Below are 18,610 nucleotides of genomic sequence, written 5' to 3'. Positions count from 1 at the left end.
CATCCTACAACACAGGCAACACAGGAGTTTTTCAAAGCTAAAAAATGGAAAATTCTTGAATGGCCAAGCCACGCACCCAATTTAAATCCAACTGAGAATATCTTCCATATGCTGAAGAGAAAAGCCCATAAACAAGCAGGAGCTGAACATGGCTGCATTAGAGGCTTGGCAGAGCATCACCAGAGGAGATCCTCAGCACCTGGTGATGTCTGTGAATCTCAGACTTCAAGCAGTCATTGCATGCAAGGGATGAGCAACAATGTACTAAATATGACGGTTTAAATAGACCTGACATTGCAGTGTGCCAAACATTATGATGTCCTGAAATGGAAGGGGAATGGTAGGTAGAAAAAGTGACCGCAATGTATGCAAATCCCATTAAATGAAAGTCTGCACTGTGCACTTTAATCACATCTGAATTGTTTGATTTCTAATGTTAAGCTGTTGAGCCAAGGGGGAGTGGAGTGTGGTTTGGGGGAGATGGGTGAATGAAGGAAAAAATGAATCTCTGTCTCAAACATTATTGAGGGCCCTGTTGAACTGTCGCAAGACATATGGATAGTACTGAATATTTACATTGTTGGGCCACATCATTTGTCTAATTAGTTTGTTCTGATCACGGCCATAATACATTGATCCTTGTTTGTGCTCTATACAAATATATAATACTCACTCTCATATTAAAAATTAGCAATATTCATTAAGTATGGAGTGTTAGTTATAGTTATAGTATGTTGTAGAATTCCTAGTCTGATCTGCTAAAAAAAAAAAAAAGTTTAATTATTAAGTAAAAAAAAATGAAGTTATAAGCAACAATAACAATGCAATAAAACAAAAAATAAACATACTACAGATAAAAAAATAAAACAACCAAAAATTACACATAAAGTAGTAAAGGTTTTTGGTTCAATGGGTGTTCCACACTCCTAAAAGCAGTTCACATTATAAAAAATTGGTTAACAATAAATTAAAAATATAAATAAATGGTAAATCATAAAAATGTTATACCCATTCCTAAACATATATGCTGGCTTGGAATTATAGCCAAAAAATAAATAAATAAAAAACATAATTTTGTAGCTGAGCTACAGAGTCATTACATCTAAATGTGAAAAACATACATTGAAAAGCTGCATCTGGAAAGCATTTTGTGGGGTCAGCTTGTTAATGGAATAATTCAATATCTTATTTAAGTGAAATTATTACATTTTAAAAAATTGTTAAATAAAACCTCTACAAAAATCCAAGCCAAAAATTGTGGCAAAATCGTGCACTTTTTTTTTCATCTTAAAACAGCACTGTCGAAATTTAAATATTAATAGAAACAGCAATATAAAAAGTAGTGATGATAAATGTAATAAAAAAGATTTAACACACAGAATGTACTTTCTGTGCAGTTTCCATTCAATTATACATGAAGTGCTCTTTAGAATTTTAGTTTTATAAGCATTTACGGAAAGTCGAGTTCGATTTTCTAATATTTGCTCTTCAATATATGCAGCACCAATAAAAAGCATTAATCCTATGGAAGTTCTCACATTTAATTTTTATCACAGTGGACTTCACTTTGCTTTTTTTGACATGGATCATCAGAAAAAGACTCTTTAAAGTGAAAACAGATCTCCGTAGAGTGATCTAAATTAATTACAAAAATAAAGCATACAATAATTGATTGCATTAATATCTCCCCCCTTTAGCTTACAATATGTTCACTTCTCTTGGCTTCCTTATTTAACAAAAAATAAACAATAAAAGACCTTTTGCATACATGTCTGCACTCTGAACAAATATGAATCCTTATATGTGATAGTTCTGTATTAAGTGAGTGATATAATCTGTTCTTGCATTTTGCTTTGTAGCTTGTACTACTGTGTTGTATTCCTGAGGTGGCCACGATAGACTGGCCATCCAGCTCAGTGAAGGCTATTACTTGTGTTCTGTTATGTGTGTCGAATATACCCCATTTTTTGACAGCCATTACATGACCAACCTACCTGAAAAGGGGTTTCTTTCTCTCTCTCTCTGAATTTCCTTTCACAAGATTTCTTCCATTTTGGTTCCCTACAGGGGTAGTTTTTTGGGGATTTTTTTTTTTTTGTCTTCTTAGGGAATTAAAGCTGGCGGGGAGGGACTGTCAAAAAAACAGGGACTGTTAAAGCCCACTGCAGCACTCCTTGCGAGATTTTGGGCTATATATGAGTGTCTACGAGGTGTGGCAGAAAAGTAATGAGACTGGCAACACTGCAAGCGATCTGGCAACGCTGCGCTGTTGTCCTTGATAGAGCACGTGTATCAGTACCCTCCCATAGCTCAGTGCGAGTTTCAACTCCTTCCGTTAACTACGTGATTTTTGTGACTGCAATTAGCGAAGTTGTCTTTTTGGTTGTGCGTCACGCAAAATGGAACAGCGGAATTTGGAGCAACGTTGTGCCATTAAATGGCAAGTGTGACGTTTGAAAAGTTAAAACAGGCCTATGGGGAACATTCTTTATCCCGAGCTCAAGTTTTTTCGCTGGCATAAATCATTTTTGGAAGGCAGAAAACACGTTGAAGATGAACACCGTTCAGGGAGGACTTCAACTTCGAAAACCAATGAAAACATCGAACGTGTGAACACTCTTGTGAGATCAGACCGTCGTTTAACATTAAGAATGTTGAGTGAACAATAAAATTTGAACAGATTTACCGTTCATCAAATTTTGACTAAACATTTGCACATGTGAAAGGTCTGTGCCAAAATGGTGCCGAAAAACTGCCCTCTCCATAACAGAATTTTTGACCTCAAAAGGCATTCCTGTGGTTCCCCAGCCCCCTTATTCACCTGACCTCAGTCCGTGTGACTTTTTCCTTTTTCCTAAACTGAAAAATTTCCTCAAAGGACGTCATTTCGGGACTTTAGAAAACATCCAAAAGAGTGTAACGGACATGCTGAAGACCATACCAGTTGAAGACTTCCAGCGCTGCTACCAACAGTGGGAACAACGTCTCCATCGGTGTGTAGCTGCCCAAGGGAACTACTTTGAAGGGGATAACATTGATGTTTGAAAAAAATAAAAACTTTGGTAAATAAAAAATCAGTCTCATTACTTTTCTGCCACACCTCGTACTTAAGACTTCCAAGAAGTGGTGAGGCGGCCTTCTGCTGTTATGCACCTAAAATCTGGAACAGCTTGCCAAAATGAATTTGCCAGGCTGATACGGTGGAGCACTTTAAAACACTGCTGAAAACACATTACTTTAACATGGCTTTCTCATAACTTCATTTTAGTTAAATCCTGATGCTCTGTATATTCAATTCATTATCATTAGTATTCATGGTGGATCCAAAATCCGTACTAACCCCTACTTTTTCTTCTGTTCTTTTTCTGGTTTTCTGTGGTGTCGATCTATGCCACCACCACCTAATCAAAGCACCGTGATGTCCCTACTTTGATGGATTAAAGGTCAGAAGTCCACATTACCATCATCATCAGATTCTTGCATGAGAACCCAGAATACAATGAGGCCTGACTGAGGTCATTTATGTGAGGTAGGATGCCTAGAGGGAGTTGGGTGGTCTCATGGCCTCAGAACCCCTGCAGATTTTAATTTTTTTCTCCAGCCATTTAGAGTTTTTTTTGTTTTGTTTTTTCTGTCCTCCCTGGCCATCGGACCTTTCTTTTATTCTATGTTAATCAGTGTTCCCTAATTTTAATTATTTATTTTGTCTTTTTTTCTCTTTCTTCATCATGAGCAACATTGTTTGTATGAAAATGTGCTATAGAAATAAATGTTGTTGTTGTTATACACAAAATAAATTGTTTTTGAGGTCTGCGTTTTCTAGTCTGTTTGCATACAGTTCCAAAATAGACAAGTGTTTGAAAAGAGACAGCAAAGTTTAATCAATCAATCAATCAATCAATCAACATTTATTTATATAGCACATTTTCATACAAAAAAATGAAGCTCAAAGTGCTTTACAAAATGAAGAATAGAAAAATAGAAGACACAATAAAAAATAAACATAAGTCAACATTAATTAACATAGAATAAGTAAGGTCCGATGGCCTGGGTGGACAGAAAAAACAAAAAAAAAACTCCAAAAGCTGGAGAAAAAAAAATAAAATCTGTAGGGGTTCCAGACCAAGAGACCGCCCAGGCCCTCTTAAAAATAGAAAATAATGTTCTCAAAGTTGTTGAAATCAATTCAGGTTTAAGAGGGGAGCGACTCCAGCCCCCTGCAAAATCTTAAATTCAACATTCCTGACAACAAAGCTGGTGATCTTATTAACTTTAAATGTTTGGGGCTGGATGAATTGTAATTGCCTTATTGTTGATGATTTCATTTTCTGGTCTTCATTGTTCTCACTTAATGTATCATGATTTTATAAAAGCTGAATAAAGAATGGCATTATTTTATTTTAGAAACTCACTAGACATTTAGATATGAGATATTCACATAAGCTAAGTGGATAATCATTTATTTTATGAGCTTTATGACTTAACACACAATTAGAATTGTATGAGATACGCTGTATTGTTAAACAAGCCACCCTTTAAAAATTGGTTATGTAAGATTCAGATTAATATTACCGTTTTTCTGACACAGTATTTTCCATTAACAGAGTCATTGCAAGCTGAAACCTTGCCTGGCAGCATCAGGCTTAAGACAGGAACCAAACCCCAAGGAGATGCTAGTCCTTTAGACAGCACGATCACCAGTACCAAGTCAAATTAGAGTTGCACATGTAATACATGTCTTTGAAAAATAAAAGAAGCCCAGAGTAACTCAAGAATAAGACTGTCAAGGAGGATAAGAGTGCAGAGAGTGAACAGTCTGGGAACTGAACCAAAGTCTCTAAAACTGCAAGGCAGCAGAGCTGATCACTCAAGAAAACTGACACCCTATTATTTACTAATTAGTACCTAATTTAATTCAGACAACAATCAACATGGAGAACTGCAAGTTTATTTTGTGTATTTATTATGTAGAATAGTGAGATCAAATTACACACTGATTAATGTGCAAGAAAGTCATTGTCTTCTGGTTACAGAAATAGCTTAAAGCCACATACAGACAGCAATCAATCTCCTCCTTTTTAAAAGAATTTTAACACAGCTCATGCTGATTTATTAGGGAAAGGAAGTGAGATTAATTCTAGATTTGTTTCAAAAAACCACAAGGCATTTCTGTGCTACTGTAGAAAAATTCAATGTATCATGGAGCAGTGCTGTTTTAAATGTTGTTCTAGGTGTTAAACGCACTCAAGCATGGCAATGCATGTTTTTATGAGCCATATCTCAGTCTAGTGAATAGGCTCTCCCCTCCAGTGTAGGTGAAAAGAGCAATCTGTTCATAAAAAGCGGCACGCCAGTGTCCTCAACTGTGGGCGCGTTCAATAAGCAGAGAGGCTCAGTGTGCAGTAACAGGCGCTCAAACCTTTCACAATGTCATTCATTGCTGTAAATAGCTCTAACTCAGTGCTTTCCCCAAATGACTTTTCCTCAGTTGCAGCAAATTCAAACATGCCAGTAAAATTTAAAAAATGGGGAAAATCCTGATTTACGAGGATTGACTAGGCTACAGTAAGTGCCAAAGTACAAAGTAAATGAAACAGAAAAATTCTTGAGCACAATGATGAATTGTTGATGCCAATATATTAATAGAAATTCCAAAAAAAACATTCATTGTGCAAATTATAAAATTGTATTTACCGATTTACATAAACAAACCCAAAAGTGCTTTTCATTCTGTGGACCACATTTTAAAAAAAAAAGAAAAAGAAAATCTTTCATGAAACATGCAAAAGAAAAGCAATTGCCTTATAAAAGTGTCAAGCTTCATTACCATGTGTATTAAAAGAGTTACAGTTAATATTCTTATGAAGTACGTCCCAGGCTAAATGGATCAAGTGTCATTATACTTTCAAAAAACACAGTGCTACGCTGAACAAAAAAGTCTTCAGGCGATTTCTGTCCAAAATTTAAATTGCTTCTAAAAACAAAGACATAGTTTCTTTAAAGAAAGAACAAAATGTTAAAAAAAGAAATACAATATCTGCTGAGGTAATTATTTTAGGTACCAAAATATTAATCCCCTAAAAATGTAGCTCTAAGAAAAAGGATTTCACTTGTAAAAATTCAATTTGTAATAAGCTAAATAACTGTAAATGCTTTGGTTTAGCCAAATAAGAATTTAGATTAATTCTGCACAGTACAATTTTGTTTTTATTTCCAGTAAATGAAAATCTATACCAGTTTGAATTCCTATGGTAGCACCTTGCTCAATTTATGTTTGCAGTAACTAAACACTCCAGAGCTGAGCTTTAGATGACAAAATTTATGCATGCAATTTTGTGAATCTATGAGCAAAACAAAGCCAAACCTTTAATCCTTATTTTGGTTTAAATAAAGACACGGAAAACACTTTATTAATCCCCAAAAGGGAAATTTGTGTGTTTCAGCAGCTCAGAGCAAAATTAAACAAGTACATATTGGCTAAATAACTAACCACCTCACCTAATACATATATAAGATGGAACAGGTAAGATAAATAAAAATCATGCACTACCAAAAACAGTGATACACCATAAATCAGTAAGAAATACAGTGCAATATCACAGTAATAATACTGTATAATAAGTGCAATACACGGATAAAGTGTCTACTGATGAATAAAGTACAAGTAATTACAGAGTCTGGCATCCTGTACATACAATTCATGAAATAATTACATTTATCATTTAATAATGGCTTCATGTTAAGCACATATCCGCATTTCAAAAATCTGAATTATTTATGCTGTTTCCAAATAAAGTATATATATATATATATATATATATATATGTATGTATGTAATGTGGGTGAATTTGAGTTATTTAAGGTGACTTGCTTACAAAAACAGATGTGGCTCAGAATATGAAGAAAAAAAAAATGCGTTTGTCCATATGCAGTTGTGCAGCGGCATAGTCCATTACCAAAATATTTCATCTAGATATTATGTTTAACATCCACTTCAGAGAGCTCATGATGCTGCTTCGCTAACTGGGTCTAATGGACAATTTATAATAAGCTCACAAGGGAATAGTGATAAGGTACACGTAAGGATCACTAGCATGGAATAAACAATGTTTAATAATTAGAAATACGGCTGATCTCTGAAAAGGAAAATGCCATGCACTCAACCTAATATTTGTAGGAAATTATCGAAGAAAAAAATCTGGTAAGGCACTTGCCTCATTGCTTTAATTTTTGTTCCCATCATCATTCTAGAAATTACAGACTATAAAAAGAATTCCTTTACAAAGACTTTCGGGGGAAAAAAGATCTAACTATATGTATATAAAATATAAAGACAATTTGTTTTACCTATGATGTATTTATTTTTTTTAAGTTTCTGGTGTGTTTATCAACAACTGTGCAGATTATTTTTCACCCACTTTCTATGCATTTATCCACTGACCCATTGCCAAACCTGCCTAATTCAGTTCTAGGTTGCAGGGAGCTGGAGCCTAGCCCAGAAGCAACAGATGCAAGGTAAGGGCCAAGTACTGTAATAATTTAAATAGTCCATACATCACCATCTAGCAGACTTAAATGACATACTTTATATACTACAAAGTATTTAAACTATCTTGTTTGGGTTTTTTGATCTTGATTTGATATTCTTTATAGGTTCCTGAGTGGAAATTGTCTTTCCGCATGTGTTTTGGGTGTCTAAGCACAGTGTTAGCGATTGAACAGCACACCCCTTGAATAATTTTCAGGTTAAGGGATTTGCTCAATGGCATGATGGAGTAGCAATTCTTCTGTTAGTAACTGGATCTGAACCAGCAACCTTCCAGATACAAGCACAGGCCCTTAGCCTTACTAGCTAAAGAATTTACAGTATATTTCACAGTTGTTCTTGTAAATGTATGTTCTATATGCAAACTCCGTAATGAACCAAGGCTGTAATCTGGATTCTGTTAAAAAATATTCAGCTGATAATTTTGCCTCCAGCAAGTTATCACAAACATACCACAGATTTTCCAAGACCAGGCTGCACTGTGCTTTACTTGCCAGGCCAGATGTAACAGAGTTGAGAAGCAGAATTTCTGCTGGTTAATCACAATAGTTTACTGTGATAACATGAGGTTTCTCTATAAGCAGAAAAATGAAGTGCAGACGATAGGAGACTGAGAAGATTTCCATTGTGTGCAAACCTACATGCATGGAGTCTGCTGCTGGAAATAATTGTTTTTTAATACTATAGTCTATAGGTTCAAATATATATAAATAAAATACTGTAAACTGAATTCTGTCTAAGTAAAAGAAGTGGTGAGGCGGCCTTGTGAAGTTATGCACCAACAATATGGAATACTTTAATGATAGAGATATGCCAGGCTAATATGTTTAACTCTTTCAGGGTGGATGTCGACTTTTGTCAAGAGGAGGGGTTGAGGATGGTAATCAACTGTAAACGGTCACCAAACCCCGCTGTTATGTTTTAATTCGACTCTCTTTGCTAGAAGGAAAGTTAGCTTTGTTGGTCTGATCAAGACTTCCTGTGCTCGCGTAAGTAGTGAAGAGCAAACAGCAACAAAAATGGCATCGACATCTGGCAGGAGTTTGAAGGGAATGTACAAAGCAAAATGACATTTTTGCATATTATCGCTTAGAGTCTGATTTTGATGCGAGTGATCCAGAACAAACATGAAGTATCAGGACCAGCTGATCGTGGTGCTGAACACTTTCATGTGACTGACACAACTAGAGAGGCCTGCCACTTACAATGTTAAAAGGTACAAACCAGACTATGTTGCACTGCAACTGCTGCTGCCGCACCTGCCCCACGAAGACAGCTTGGCAGCCACTCATTCCTGCCAGCCATGAGCGGCTTGAGCCACAACAGACTATGAAGTGTATCCTTCTACATGATGAGAAATAAAAGATGCAATGGACAAGCTTCCTCTTGCCTGGTTCTTCTGGTTGATTGTTAATAGATTTGTATATTTAAGGTAACAATTTCTACCACAGTAGCTGTCTTTACCTATCCTTCTGGACGGAACTACTATGATTGTGAATTTACATTCCAAAAAATAATCTTAACTAGAAGTAAAACTCTCTTGTTAAATTAATTTATACTTTAACTAGGCATATTTTTTCAACAAATTACAGAAAACAATGCAAAAATAATAATCAGAACTTTTATTGTTGAGACACCTAATAACTATGATTGGTTAATTTAGTTTAATTTGAATTCAACAGTACCTCCTTAATCATTTCCTAAGTGTGAATGAGCAATAGGCTGCACATAAAACTGTAGGTAAAGGTGGATCATTCAAATGTGCTACCATTTGGTCCTCAGGGTGTACTACACTAAACAAAAAGAAAATAATGAAGGGGCCTGATATACTAATATGCATACTTAGATTTTCTTCAAACAGTTAAATTTACACTCTCAAGAATTTCTAGGCAACAGAATGAGGGCTAGAAAATGTTATCCAACTCAAGTAGACATTAGATTAATGGCATACATTCATTTCTAAGAAGAAAACTGGTTGGACAGAAATCTAGTGTGGGCTTCCAGGAACAGGGTCAAGAGCCAGTGGCCTAACTTGTAGGGAAGCACCTGCTACTAGAAGACATTATAAGATTGGCAAGTATAATGTTGACATGTGTGAGTATTACAGTTGCCAAGTTATGACTCTTTGTTCTATTCTTTTTTTTTTTTTTAAGTTTACTACTGTATTTTTCACCATCTATGTAAAACCTTAACACAGGATTTAAACAATAGAAAAGTGTAAAAGTAAAAGAGAATAAGAAGCCGTAAAAAGTTATTTATGTACAAACATTTCAGGCAGTCTGAGATGTTAGGAATAAAGTTCAAGTTTATACAAAAATATTTTCTACTGGCTAGCTCACAAAACTGATTATTTTTTGTCAAAATTTAAAAAAAAAGCAGAACAAGTACCTTCTGTAGGAGCAGAAAAGGTACACAATATAGCAAACAACATTCATGAAACTAGGATCCAATGATTTAACCTAACTTGTGTGTTGACATGTGAACTGTTCAGGACTGGCTCCTGCCTTATGCCCAGTAAGGACAGACTTTAGCCAAAATAGATAAATGGATATCATGCTTGTAGTTCATGGCATTTAAAAGCACATTCAAAGGGTGAATATAATAAAGATTAACAGAGGAATTTAACAGGGTCTCTAAAGAAATAAATACGGTAGATTATTTTAAATGACTTTTCTCATCTGGACAGGTATTAGAGATCCATTGTCACGTGTTTGAATCTGTATGGAGTGTACACATTTCCCATCCCTCATTTCTGAATAGTTTTTTCTCCTCTTTCCCAAAGGTGTATATGTTAATTTAACTGAAATCTCTTAATTGGTGTCTTTTCAACCCTTGCAGTCAGTGCTGCTGGGGAATTATTGTGCCTACTATAATCCTGTTATGCACGGGTTGTCCGCGGCTGGCATACTCCCCTGAACCTGGGACATCAATTGTCATGTACTGAGATGGACTTGGCACTGCGGACACATACACACATAAAGAGTGATGAAAAGAGCTCAGCGATTTTATTTCAGTCAAAGCGCAAATCGTGCAGTACAAACTTTCTTAAATGAGTACGTCAATAAATAATTAATAAAAACAGTGATCCCAGTGGCAGTTAATATTATCAAAGAGTAAATAACCCAACACTGTTAGAATCAGCTCTAAAACCAAAGAGATAAAATCAGGATCTCCTTCTCTGTCCCCAAACCTAAGTGCCTTTCTCCTTCTCTCAGCCGCAGCTCAACCATCAGGTCTATACAGCCAGGCTCAGAGACTCTAGCATTTGTGGCCAACCTTAAAATTGGCTTGCACCCCAGCAACTGGATCCCCAAACCCAGCTCCATTGTTCCACCACCTTTCTGTGTCTTTCGGATGATCTCTTCAGGCCTTCGGCTGTTTCTGCTTCCTGATCAATCAGCAGGAGTGACCCCGTCCCCTGCAGCACTGTCCACTCTTCGACCACCATGCCTCTTGTCCTCTGCACCAACCCACTCACAATCTCTGCTTTCTTTTTTTTCCCCCCACCAAATGTCTCCTTCTTGATTTCCTCCCATACATCTTTCTGTTTCTTCTCTTCTTTTTTATTTCCCTTTCTCATTCCCCATTTATACTCTTGTGGTTGAGGCGTCTTAATTGCAATCCGTGGAGTGTTGATGCGGAACAGATGAAAAAATTAAGCAATCAGCTCAAAAGCACACTAAACACCTTGCGGCCACACCTACGGAACCCAAAACACACTGTTTTTATCACTAAAAACCTGCACACTGCCACAGACCCTAAAACACACATCGTCATAAATCCTTAACTACACTAAGCGTTTGTAAATATATGTACCATATGTGTGTACACAGATAACAGACAAGAATTTTTGTACATTTGTTTCCCTTAAAATTTCATAGTCTGGCCTGTATATTAGAATAATCTTGTACAGCAAGAATTGTGTCATTACCAACATATATCTTTCTATTACAAGATATTGAGCGTCTTTGTCGTGGAGTTGTACTTTTGGACTGACTGCACATGTTAAAGTAGTTTCTGTAAAGACACAAAAGCAATTTAAAAATGAGTGTGGAAAACAGCTGTACTCCCCTTGGGAAATTAAGACAAGTGCGGTGCGGAGACTGATTATGCTATCTATTATAAAGAAGAGATGTTACAATAATTCAAATGAAAAAAATGTAAACATACTTACCAGTTAAAACTACTAGTCTGTACTTGTCAAGGGGTTGCCTTCTATACACACCGACCTCCTCATAGGTGGGGATATCAGCCATGTCGTACTGGTCACTCTTCTTACATTCATACATAGATTTGTTGGTTTTTCTATCCTTTCTGCTTAATCGGAAGCTTCTTCGCAAACCAGCTGAAACCATAAACATAAATCAGATAATGACTACTGGAGTAATTGAGGAAAAAGTAATTTCCAAATAATACATTTCTCATCCATCATACATCAGTTACTATGGCTTCTACGCAAACATTTTAATTGTGCGAATGCAATAAAGATTTTAATACAATTTCACAGTGCACTGAACACAAAGTTTCTGAAAGTATGTAACAAAGTTAGTTATTTTACAAGAATAAGCTAAAATATAATCTTTTTGCATGCATTTTACATTTATATTTTTAGATTTTGATTACAAGAAGAAATGTATTTATTGGGTATGGTGATAAAATTATGCATTAGTTAATTTTAATTGTGAGGAGTAGTAAATATACATTATTGCCATTTACATTTTGCAGCATTTCACCTACTCAATGTTAAGTAATTTTAAATGCAACATCTCGTCTTTCAAAAATAACATTATAAAGAACTTTTAATTTCAAATTTCATCAATTTTATTATCACTTTATTCATCCATACAATTATATTTATTTTTATGACATGGGCAACATTGTCATGAATTCCTGACAGCATACAATTTTCATGACTTCAGTAAATTTTTTTTCCATTTTTATGAATAGAAAGATTTCAATTATTTTTATTGCCTTGCACCCCCCATCCCATCCCTATCATAACAGGGAGTAACAAAAACTTGTGAAAAATTTTGATCTCTGGTTTTTGATGGATCTCAGCGTTTTAGGTTGCCCTGATACTGAAAACATCGCTATCTCGATGATGGGTGGGTGTGTGTCTGTCAGTTTCTTGAAAACGGTCTCGAGCTAAAACGGCTGGATGGAAACATACCAAACTCGAAACTTAAGCCTGTTATGAGATGATGATGTGCAGATTAGTTTTTAAGCCAAATTGTGCAAGAGAAAGAGGCATTCTAGAGGGACCCTCAAATACTGTAATTCTGCAAGTAATTATGAATTCTTCTCGTTAATTGCTTTCGTAATGACCTATTTTATGATCAGAAAGATCGGCATCAGAGCGATAAATAATTACTGAAATGTTATTGAATATTTCAGGTAACTTGGTTCATAGGGCGCAAAACCTACTGACACTTATAAATTGTTTGTTTTAATTTTACCACAACATAATTTTGTGCACAAACGTGAATGTGGGATAATAGGAGTTTCTCAGTCGGTGTGGCTGGCTTTTCATCTGACTCTGCTCCTTTGACATGTGGAGTGCCACAGGGATCGGTTCTTGGACCTGGACTCTTCTCTTTATATATTCTTCCCCTATCACATATTCTTAACTCTTTCAAGGACATCTTGTATCATCTATATGCAGATGATACACAGCTTTATTTTTCATTTAAGCCTAACCAAATTAACACTTTGGTCACTTTAGTTGATTGTCTGTCTCAGGTGAATGACTGGCTCAGTAGTAATTACCTGCAGATGAATTCAGGAAAAACTGAGGTACTAATTGTTGCTCCTCCTTTTCTTCATTCTGAGATCAGTTTAAAATTATCTTCTGTCTCTCCTGTTATTAAGTCGAGTCTACGTAACCTTGGGGTTATTTTTGACCAGTCCCTGACACTTGATGAATGTGTAAGGTCAGTCAGCTGCTCATGTTTCTTTCATTTAAGAAATCTTTCAAAAATAAGAAATGTTGTTTCAAAATCAGAATTGGAGATGCTTGTTCATTCTGTTATTTCCTCACGGCTTGATTACTGTAATGCTCTCTTTACAGGTTAGAGCATGTCCTTTCTCTCACGCCTTCAGTTAGTTCAAAATGCAGCTGCCAGGCTCCTAACTCGTGCTAGCCGGAATGATCATATCACTCCCATTCTGTACACACTGCACTGCCTCCCAGTGTTTTATAGAATTCATTTTTAAGTTTTGGTACTTACTTTCAGAGCTTTGCATGGACAAGCTCCTGAGTACCTAACCAGCCTGCTCCAACGCCATACAGCTTGCTGGACTCTAAGATCTGGGCAACAGGGTCTTCTCGTTGTCCCACGCACTCGGTTAAAAACCTGTGGGGATCGTGCCTTTCAGTCTGTGGCACCAAGACTATGGAATAGCCTGCCTTGTGGTCTGCGCGGAGTCGAGTCTGTTGATTCTTTTAAAAAACAACTAAAACATTTCTTTTTAAGCAAGCTTTTAATCAGTGCTGAATAGTTCCAGTTTGTTTATTTATTGTTTTTATTGGTTTTGTTTGAACTGTTTGTATTTGTTCTGTATTTGCTGTTCAGCGCTCTGTAACCTTTTGTCTGTGAAGGGCGCTATATAAATAAACTACTACTACTAGGTATCAGAACGCAGAAGTCACACTGAGTGATGTTACTGGAGTGCCAATATTCAAGCTGTCGATTCAGCTCATTCACTGTCCAACTTTGACTATTCCAGGGTTTCTAATTTCTGCCTACAAACATTTGACTGCGTACTGACTCTGATTTTAGTTCACATTCTGGGCTTGGACATTTTAGGCTTGTTTTCCTGGTTTTGACTATTCTCATTCTGACCCTCTTCATTTTTTGCACCTGTGGCCTGCCATTTTCCACCCCTTAGCAGAACACAGAGCAAAAGGCTAAGATTTCATACAAGTACCCTTTAATTTTTCCTTGGTAACTTTGATATTTCTGTCTTTTTCACCTAGTACAGTCATAAAATCTTACCAGACCATCCATTTATTTCCATAACTTGAATACTTAAATCAGGGTTGTGTAGAGAAAGTGACCATGTAGGCAACATCGGGAGAAATCAATAATGGAGAAGGGAACCAGTCCATGACAAGGGGCAATAACTAAGTCACAGGGGGCACAATGGTATTGCTACTGCCATGAAGTAAGGAGATCAGGGGGCTATGTCCCAGGTCCTCCGTGTGTCGTAGTGCGTTAAGTAGTGAGAAAAGTTCTATATAAACGTAATGAATTATTATTATCATTATTATTAATATTATTTCACCTACAATCACTAATACTGGGCCCATTTCACAAATCTTTGGTATGTGTGATAGACTAAAGGACCACAGGGGAAAAAAAAAGATATTCTAACATCATATACACAATGATATGGCTGGGATAAAACCCTCATTTTCTGGAACTCTGCTGTAACAGCACTTTAGACTTTGCCATCATGCTGTCATCCGCTTATCAGTTTCATCTACAAAAAAACAATCCTTTGTATAAAATAAAAACATTTCATAAAGCAGTCTTCAAAAGTAAGGACAAAATTATCGATGCTTATGCTTACTTACACATGTATTTTCTTTTCATAAAAGTCAGACTCATGCATGAATAAAGAAAACATGTTTTCTTAATCCATGGGACAAAGTACGCGATCATATCTAATCAGTAATAATCTTTTGGCTAACCTAAACTGCAGGTCAATTTTCCAAAGCACTCAGAAAGAGGACGATATTTCCATAATTGCAATGGAAATGAAGTATAGAATTCAGAAAAGGAATTCTTTTCAGTTATTTAAATGATGCTGTCAATGTCCAAAGAATTTAGATTATTTTCAAGACGTGTCTGAATTTAAAAGAAAAAAAAAACCCTTTGCTTAATTAAAAATAACTCCTTCCTTAAATAAAATCAACCAAGGGCATTCCTACTGTTCTATACAATTTACCTTAAACTACAGAGAAGAATTTTCTCATTATATAAACACTATCAACACGCACAATTTGCAAAAATATATTCATTCTGAAGTCCCATTGCTATTGCGTCATTATTCCCATTTTCCACTCTGATAATATCTTGCAGTCAAGTTGGAAATTTAACACATGTGAGGAGAAGGTAAACAGAGGAACTAATTAAAAATTAATACTAGCTGCCTCCTTTCCTGCTTGTCAAATGAAAATTAGATGAGAAAGGGAGTATAGTGGCTATGGGATTGAAGGTCCAGTCAAGGGACTGGAATTCAATTCTGGACTGGTTATTGTTTGTGTGGAGTTTACACCTTCTTCCCATATCACTATAGAATTTTCCCCTGTACTTCACTATTCCTCCTATAAAGCCAATATATAGCGTGGAGTAGTGGTTAGGGCTTTGGACTTCAAATCTTAAGGTTGTGGGTTCAAATCCCACTACTGAAACATTGTGACTATGAAGATGTCACTTCAGCTGCATGTGAAAACCAGAAGAAATGCAACCAATTGTATCTCAAATGTTATGAGCCACCTTGGATAAAGATGTCAGCCAGATAAAATAATAATAAGTTAATTCAAGGCTTTAAACTTGCCTGATTGAAACGGATGTGTTCTGTGATAGTGCCCTCCTGACAGGACAGACTTTTAAGCTCAGTAAACAAATTGTTGTATTTTCTGACAAAGCCTTACTGGACTTGCTTTTCTTCTTTAAATATAAAAAAGTACAAGAGTTTAGTATCTTAAACACAACTTGCAATTTACCAAATTGTTCCTTTAGAACAAGTGTCGGAAGATGAGATAATTTCCCCTCAAAAAAATACTACTGCCATTAAACACTTTAAGGCATTTATTTCTTCCTACATTGATTTAACAGTTCTCTTATCTTGCGGGTTGCTTATTAGCTAGAAAAACATGGTTTAACTTTTATTAATAATCACAAACTTAGAAATATGAAAATAAACTATAATTGTGTGGATTTTGTAATATTCCATAATTGGAAACTAATTATGCTATTTAAAAACAAATATATAGAAGAAAGTCATTATTCTGTAACTGGAAACTAATTATGCTATGTAAAAACAAATCTATGTAAGAAAGCCATGCATACTACTAGAGATGTGTAAGGAAATGAGCAGAAAGGTGGTTAAAAAAGTAACCAGATACCGACTGTGAGATGACTCTTTAATATAATTCACCCCATTCTTTGCTTTTTACAATAAATTCACTTAATCTAGATCATAATTATGGGGCAATGGACACTACACTGGCTGCATAAGCCCAGACAGGGTATTAGTCCACTGGTGCTCAAATTTACACTCATTTATTCTGGACCAATTTGCAGTTGCAAGACAGACTTTAGCATATGGGAGAAAAACAGGAATACTCTAAAGCAGGGGTCCCCAACTCTGGTCCTGGAGGGCACCAATGGCTGCAGGTTTTCATTCTAACCCTTTTCTTATTTAGTGACCTGTTTTTGCTCCTAATTAACTTCTTTTGAATTAATTTTATTTGACTTGCTCTTGAAGACTCAGGCACATTATTTCTTTTTTCCTTAATTAGCAGACAACCAATAATGAGATACAAAATGAGACAAAACATGACCAGCAAAACATAACCAACACTGTCGATCATACAATAACTGAAAATAAAGAAAGGCATCAGGAATGCTGACCTGCTCAGGTCCTCAAACCATTGGAACAGAGCTCTTAGAAAAGAGAAAATCAACAATTTTGGAAATGTCTGCTATTGCACAATGAGAGCAGCAACAAGCCATGGGATTAAAGAACGAGTTTAATTAACAGCAAGACTTGGCGCCTAATTAAACAACTGGATGGAGTGAAATTGGTTGGATTTTGAGGCCCTGACTTAATTGGTCTTCTGCTGGCTCACTCACTTCACATTTCATTTCTCTTTGGGTGCCATTTAAGGAAAGAATGAAGCAATTCAGGGGATTCAGGGGAACAAATCTTAAAAAATAAGTCAGCTAAAATGAATTCAAAAGAAGTTAATTAGCAATAAAAACAGTGCACTAATTAAGAAAAGGGTTAGAATGAAAACCTGAAGCCACTGGGACCCTCCAGGAACGGAGTTGGGGACCCCGCTCTAAAGAAAACACACACAGCCACAGGGAAAAAACATACAATGTCAGCACAGGAAGCACAATGAGGCCAGGAATCCGGAGCTACGAAACCGCACTTTCCTCATTCTAGCATAAGTTTGAAAAATACTTTTCTAGACTTGGTGAGGCCAGGAGGATGTCTTTACTCAGTTGTCTATGTGCGGCTCCCAATGCCCCAGAGTAGTGACATGGACACTGTGCTGTAAATATGGTACGCAGGAGACATAAACCCGAGGTCCTGACTCTATGTGGTTATTAAATATCCATGGGAATCTTTCATAAAGAGTTGGGTGTATCCCAATATCTTGGCTAAACTGCCTCATCCATTCTGTCCTCCTAATCATCTCTTAAACTGGCTATTTCTGTCACCCCTTCTCAATAGCTAATGTTAGCAAAATGGCTACTTTGGCATCATTCAGTCAGGTGCTACATACTGGGTGCCTGAAGTGGTTCCCCTGTGTCTATATGAGTTCTGAGTAGTGAGAAGAGTGCTAAATAAATATAATTCATAATAATAAATGGAAAGCCTTGGATAAAAAAAACACAAACAAACAAAACAAGTTCCTACCAATAGCTCACAAAGTATTTGTTTAGATTTTTTTTACTTAAAATGCTAAATAATGAACCAAAACATTTTAATAATTTTTTATTTAAAATGCCATCACTTCAACGAACTATTAAGCATTCTACTTTCCATGTCTTAAAAACTGTAATTTAAAAAATTACACATACCGTATTAATCAAAGCTCATCTGACCTATATATGATCAACAAGGCTGTATTATGTTGTCTATGTTTTAGAACACTCATTACAGTGTCAAAGGGAGACAAAATCTTTCATGTAGGCATAAAGAGAAACCCTACATAGGACAACAGTCCAACAAAACATAGCCCACTCCAGAATTTAACCACACTAACTCTATGCATACTGTATATTTACAGGCACTGATCGTCTTAACACATACATTATAGGCAAG

At 36.0% G+C, this 18,610-nt stretch overlaps 1 protein-coding gene across 5 annotated transcripts in view; it reads right to left on the bottom strand.

Annotated features, from left to right (window-relative positions):
* The window catches only part of mpp7a (membrane protein, palmitoylated 7a (MAGUK p55 subfamily member 7)), a 371,884-nt gene that overhangs the window by 49,846 nt on the left and 303,428 nt on the right, over window positions 1-18,610 (bottom strand). For 4 of the 5 annotated variants that reach the window (XM_039753882.1, XM_039753883.1, XM_039753884.1 and 1 more), the window contains one exon: window positions 11,721-11,891. In XM_039753882.1, the coding sequence (XP_039609816.1) occupies window positions 11,721-11,891 (171 nt within the window). Of the gene's footprint in view, window positions 1-10,132; window positions 11,564-11,720; window positions 11,892-18,610 lie in introns of those variants that run through there. The other variant, XM_039753886.1, reaches the window with a different exon arrangement.

Source organism: Polypterus senegalus, chromosome 5 (genome assembly GCF_016835505.1).
Source record: "Polypterus senegalus isolate Bchr_013 chromosome 5, ASM1683550v1, whole genome shotgun sequence".
NCBI classification, from domain to species: Eukaryota; Metazoa; Chordata; class Cladistia; order Polypteriformes; family Polypteridae; genus Polypterus; species Polypterus senegalus.
This window is presented reverse-complemented; position numbering and strand designations above follow the sequence as displayed.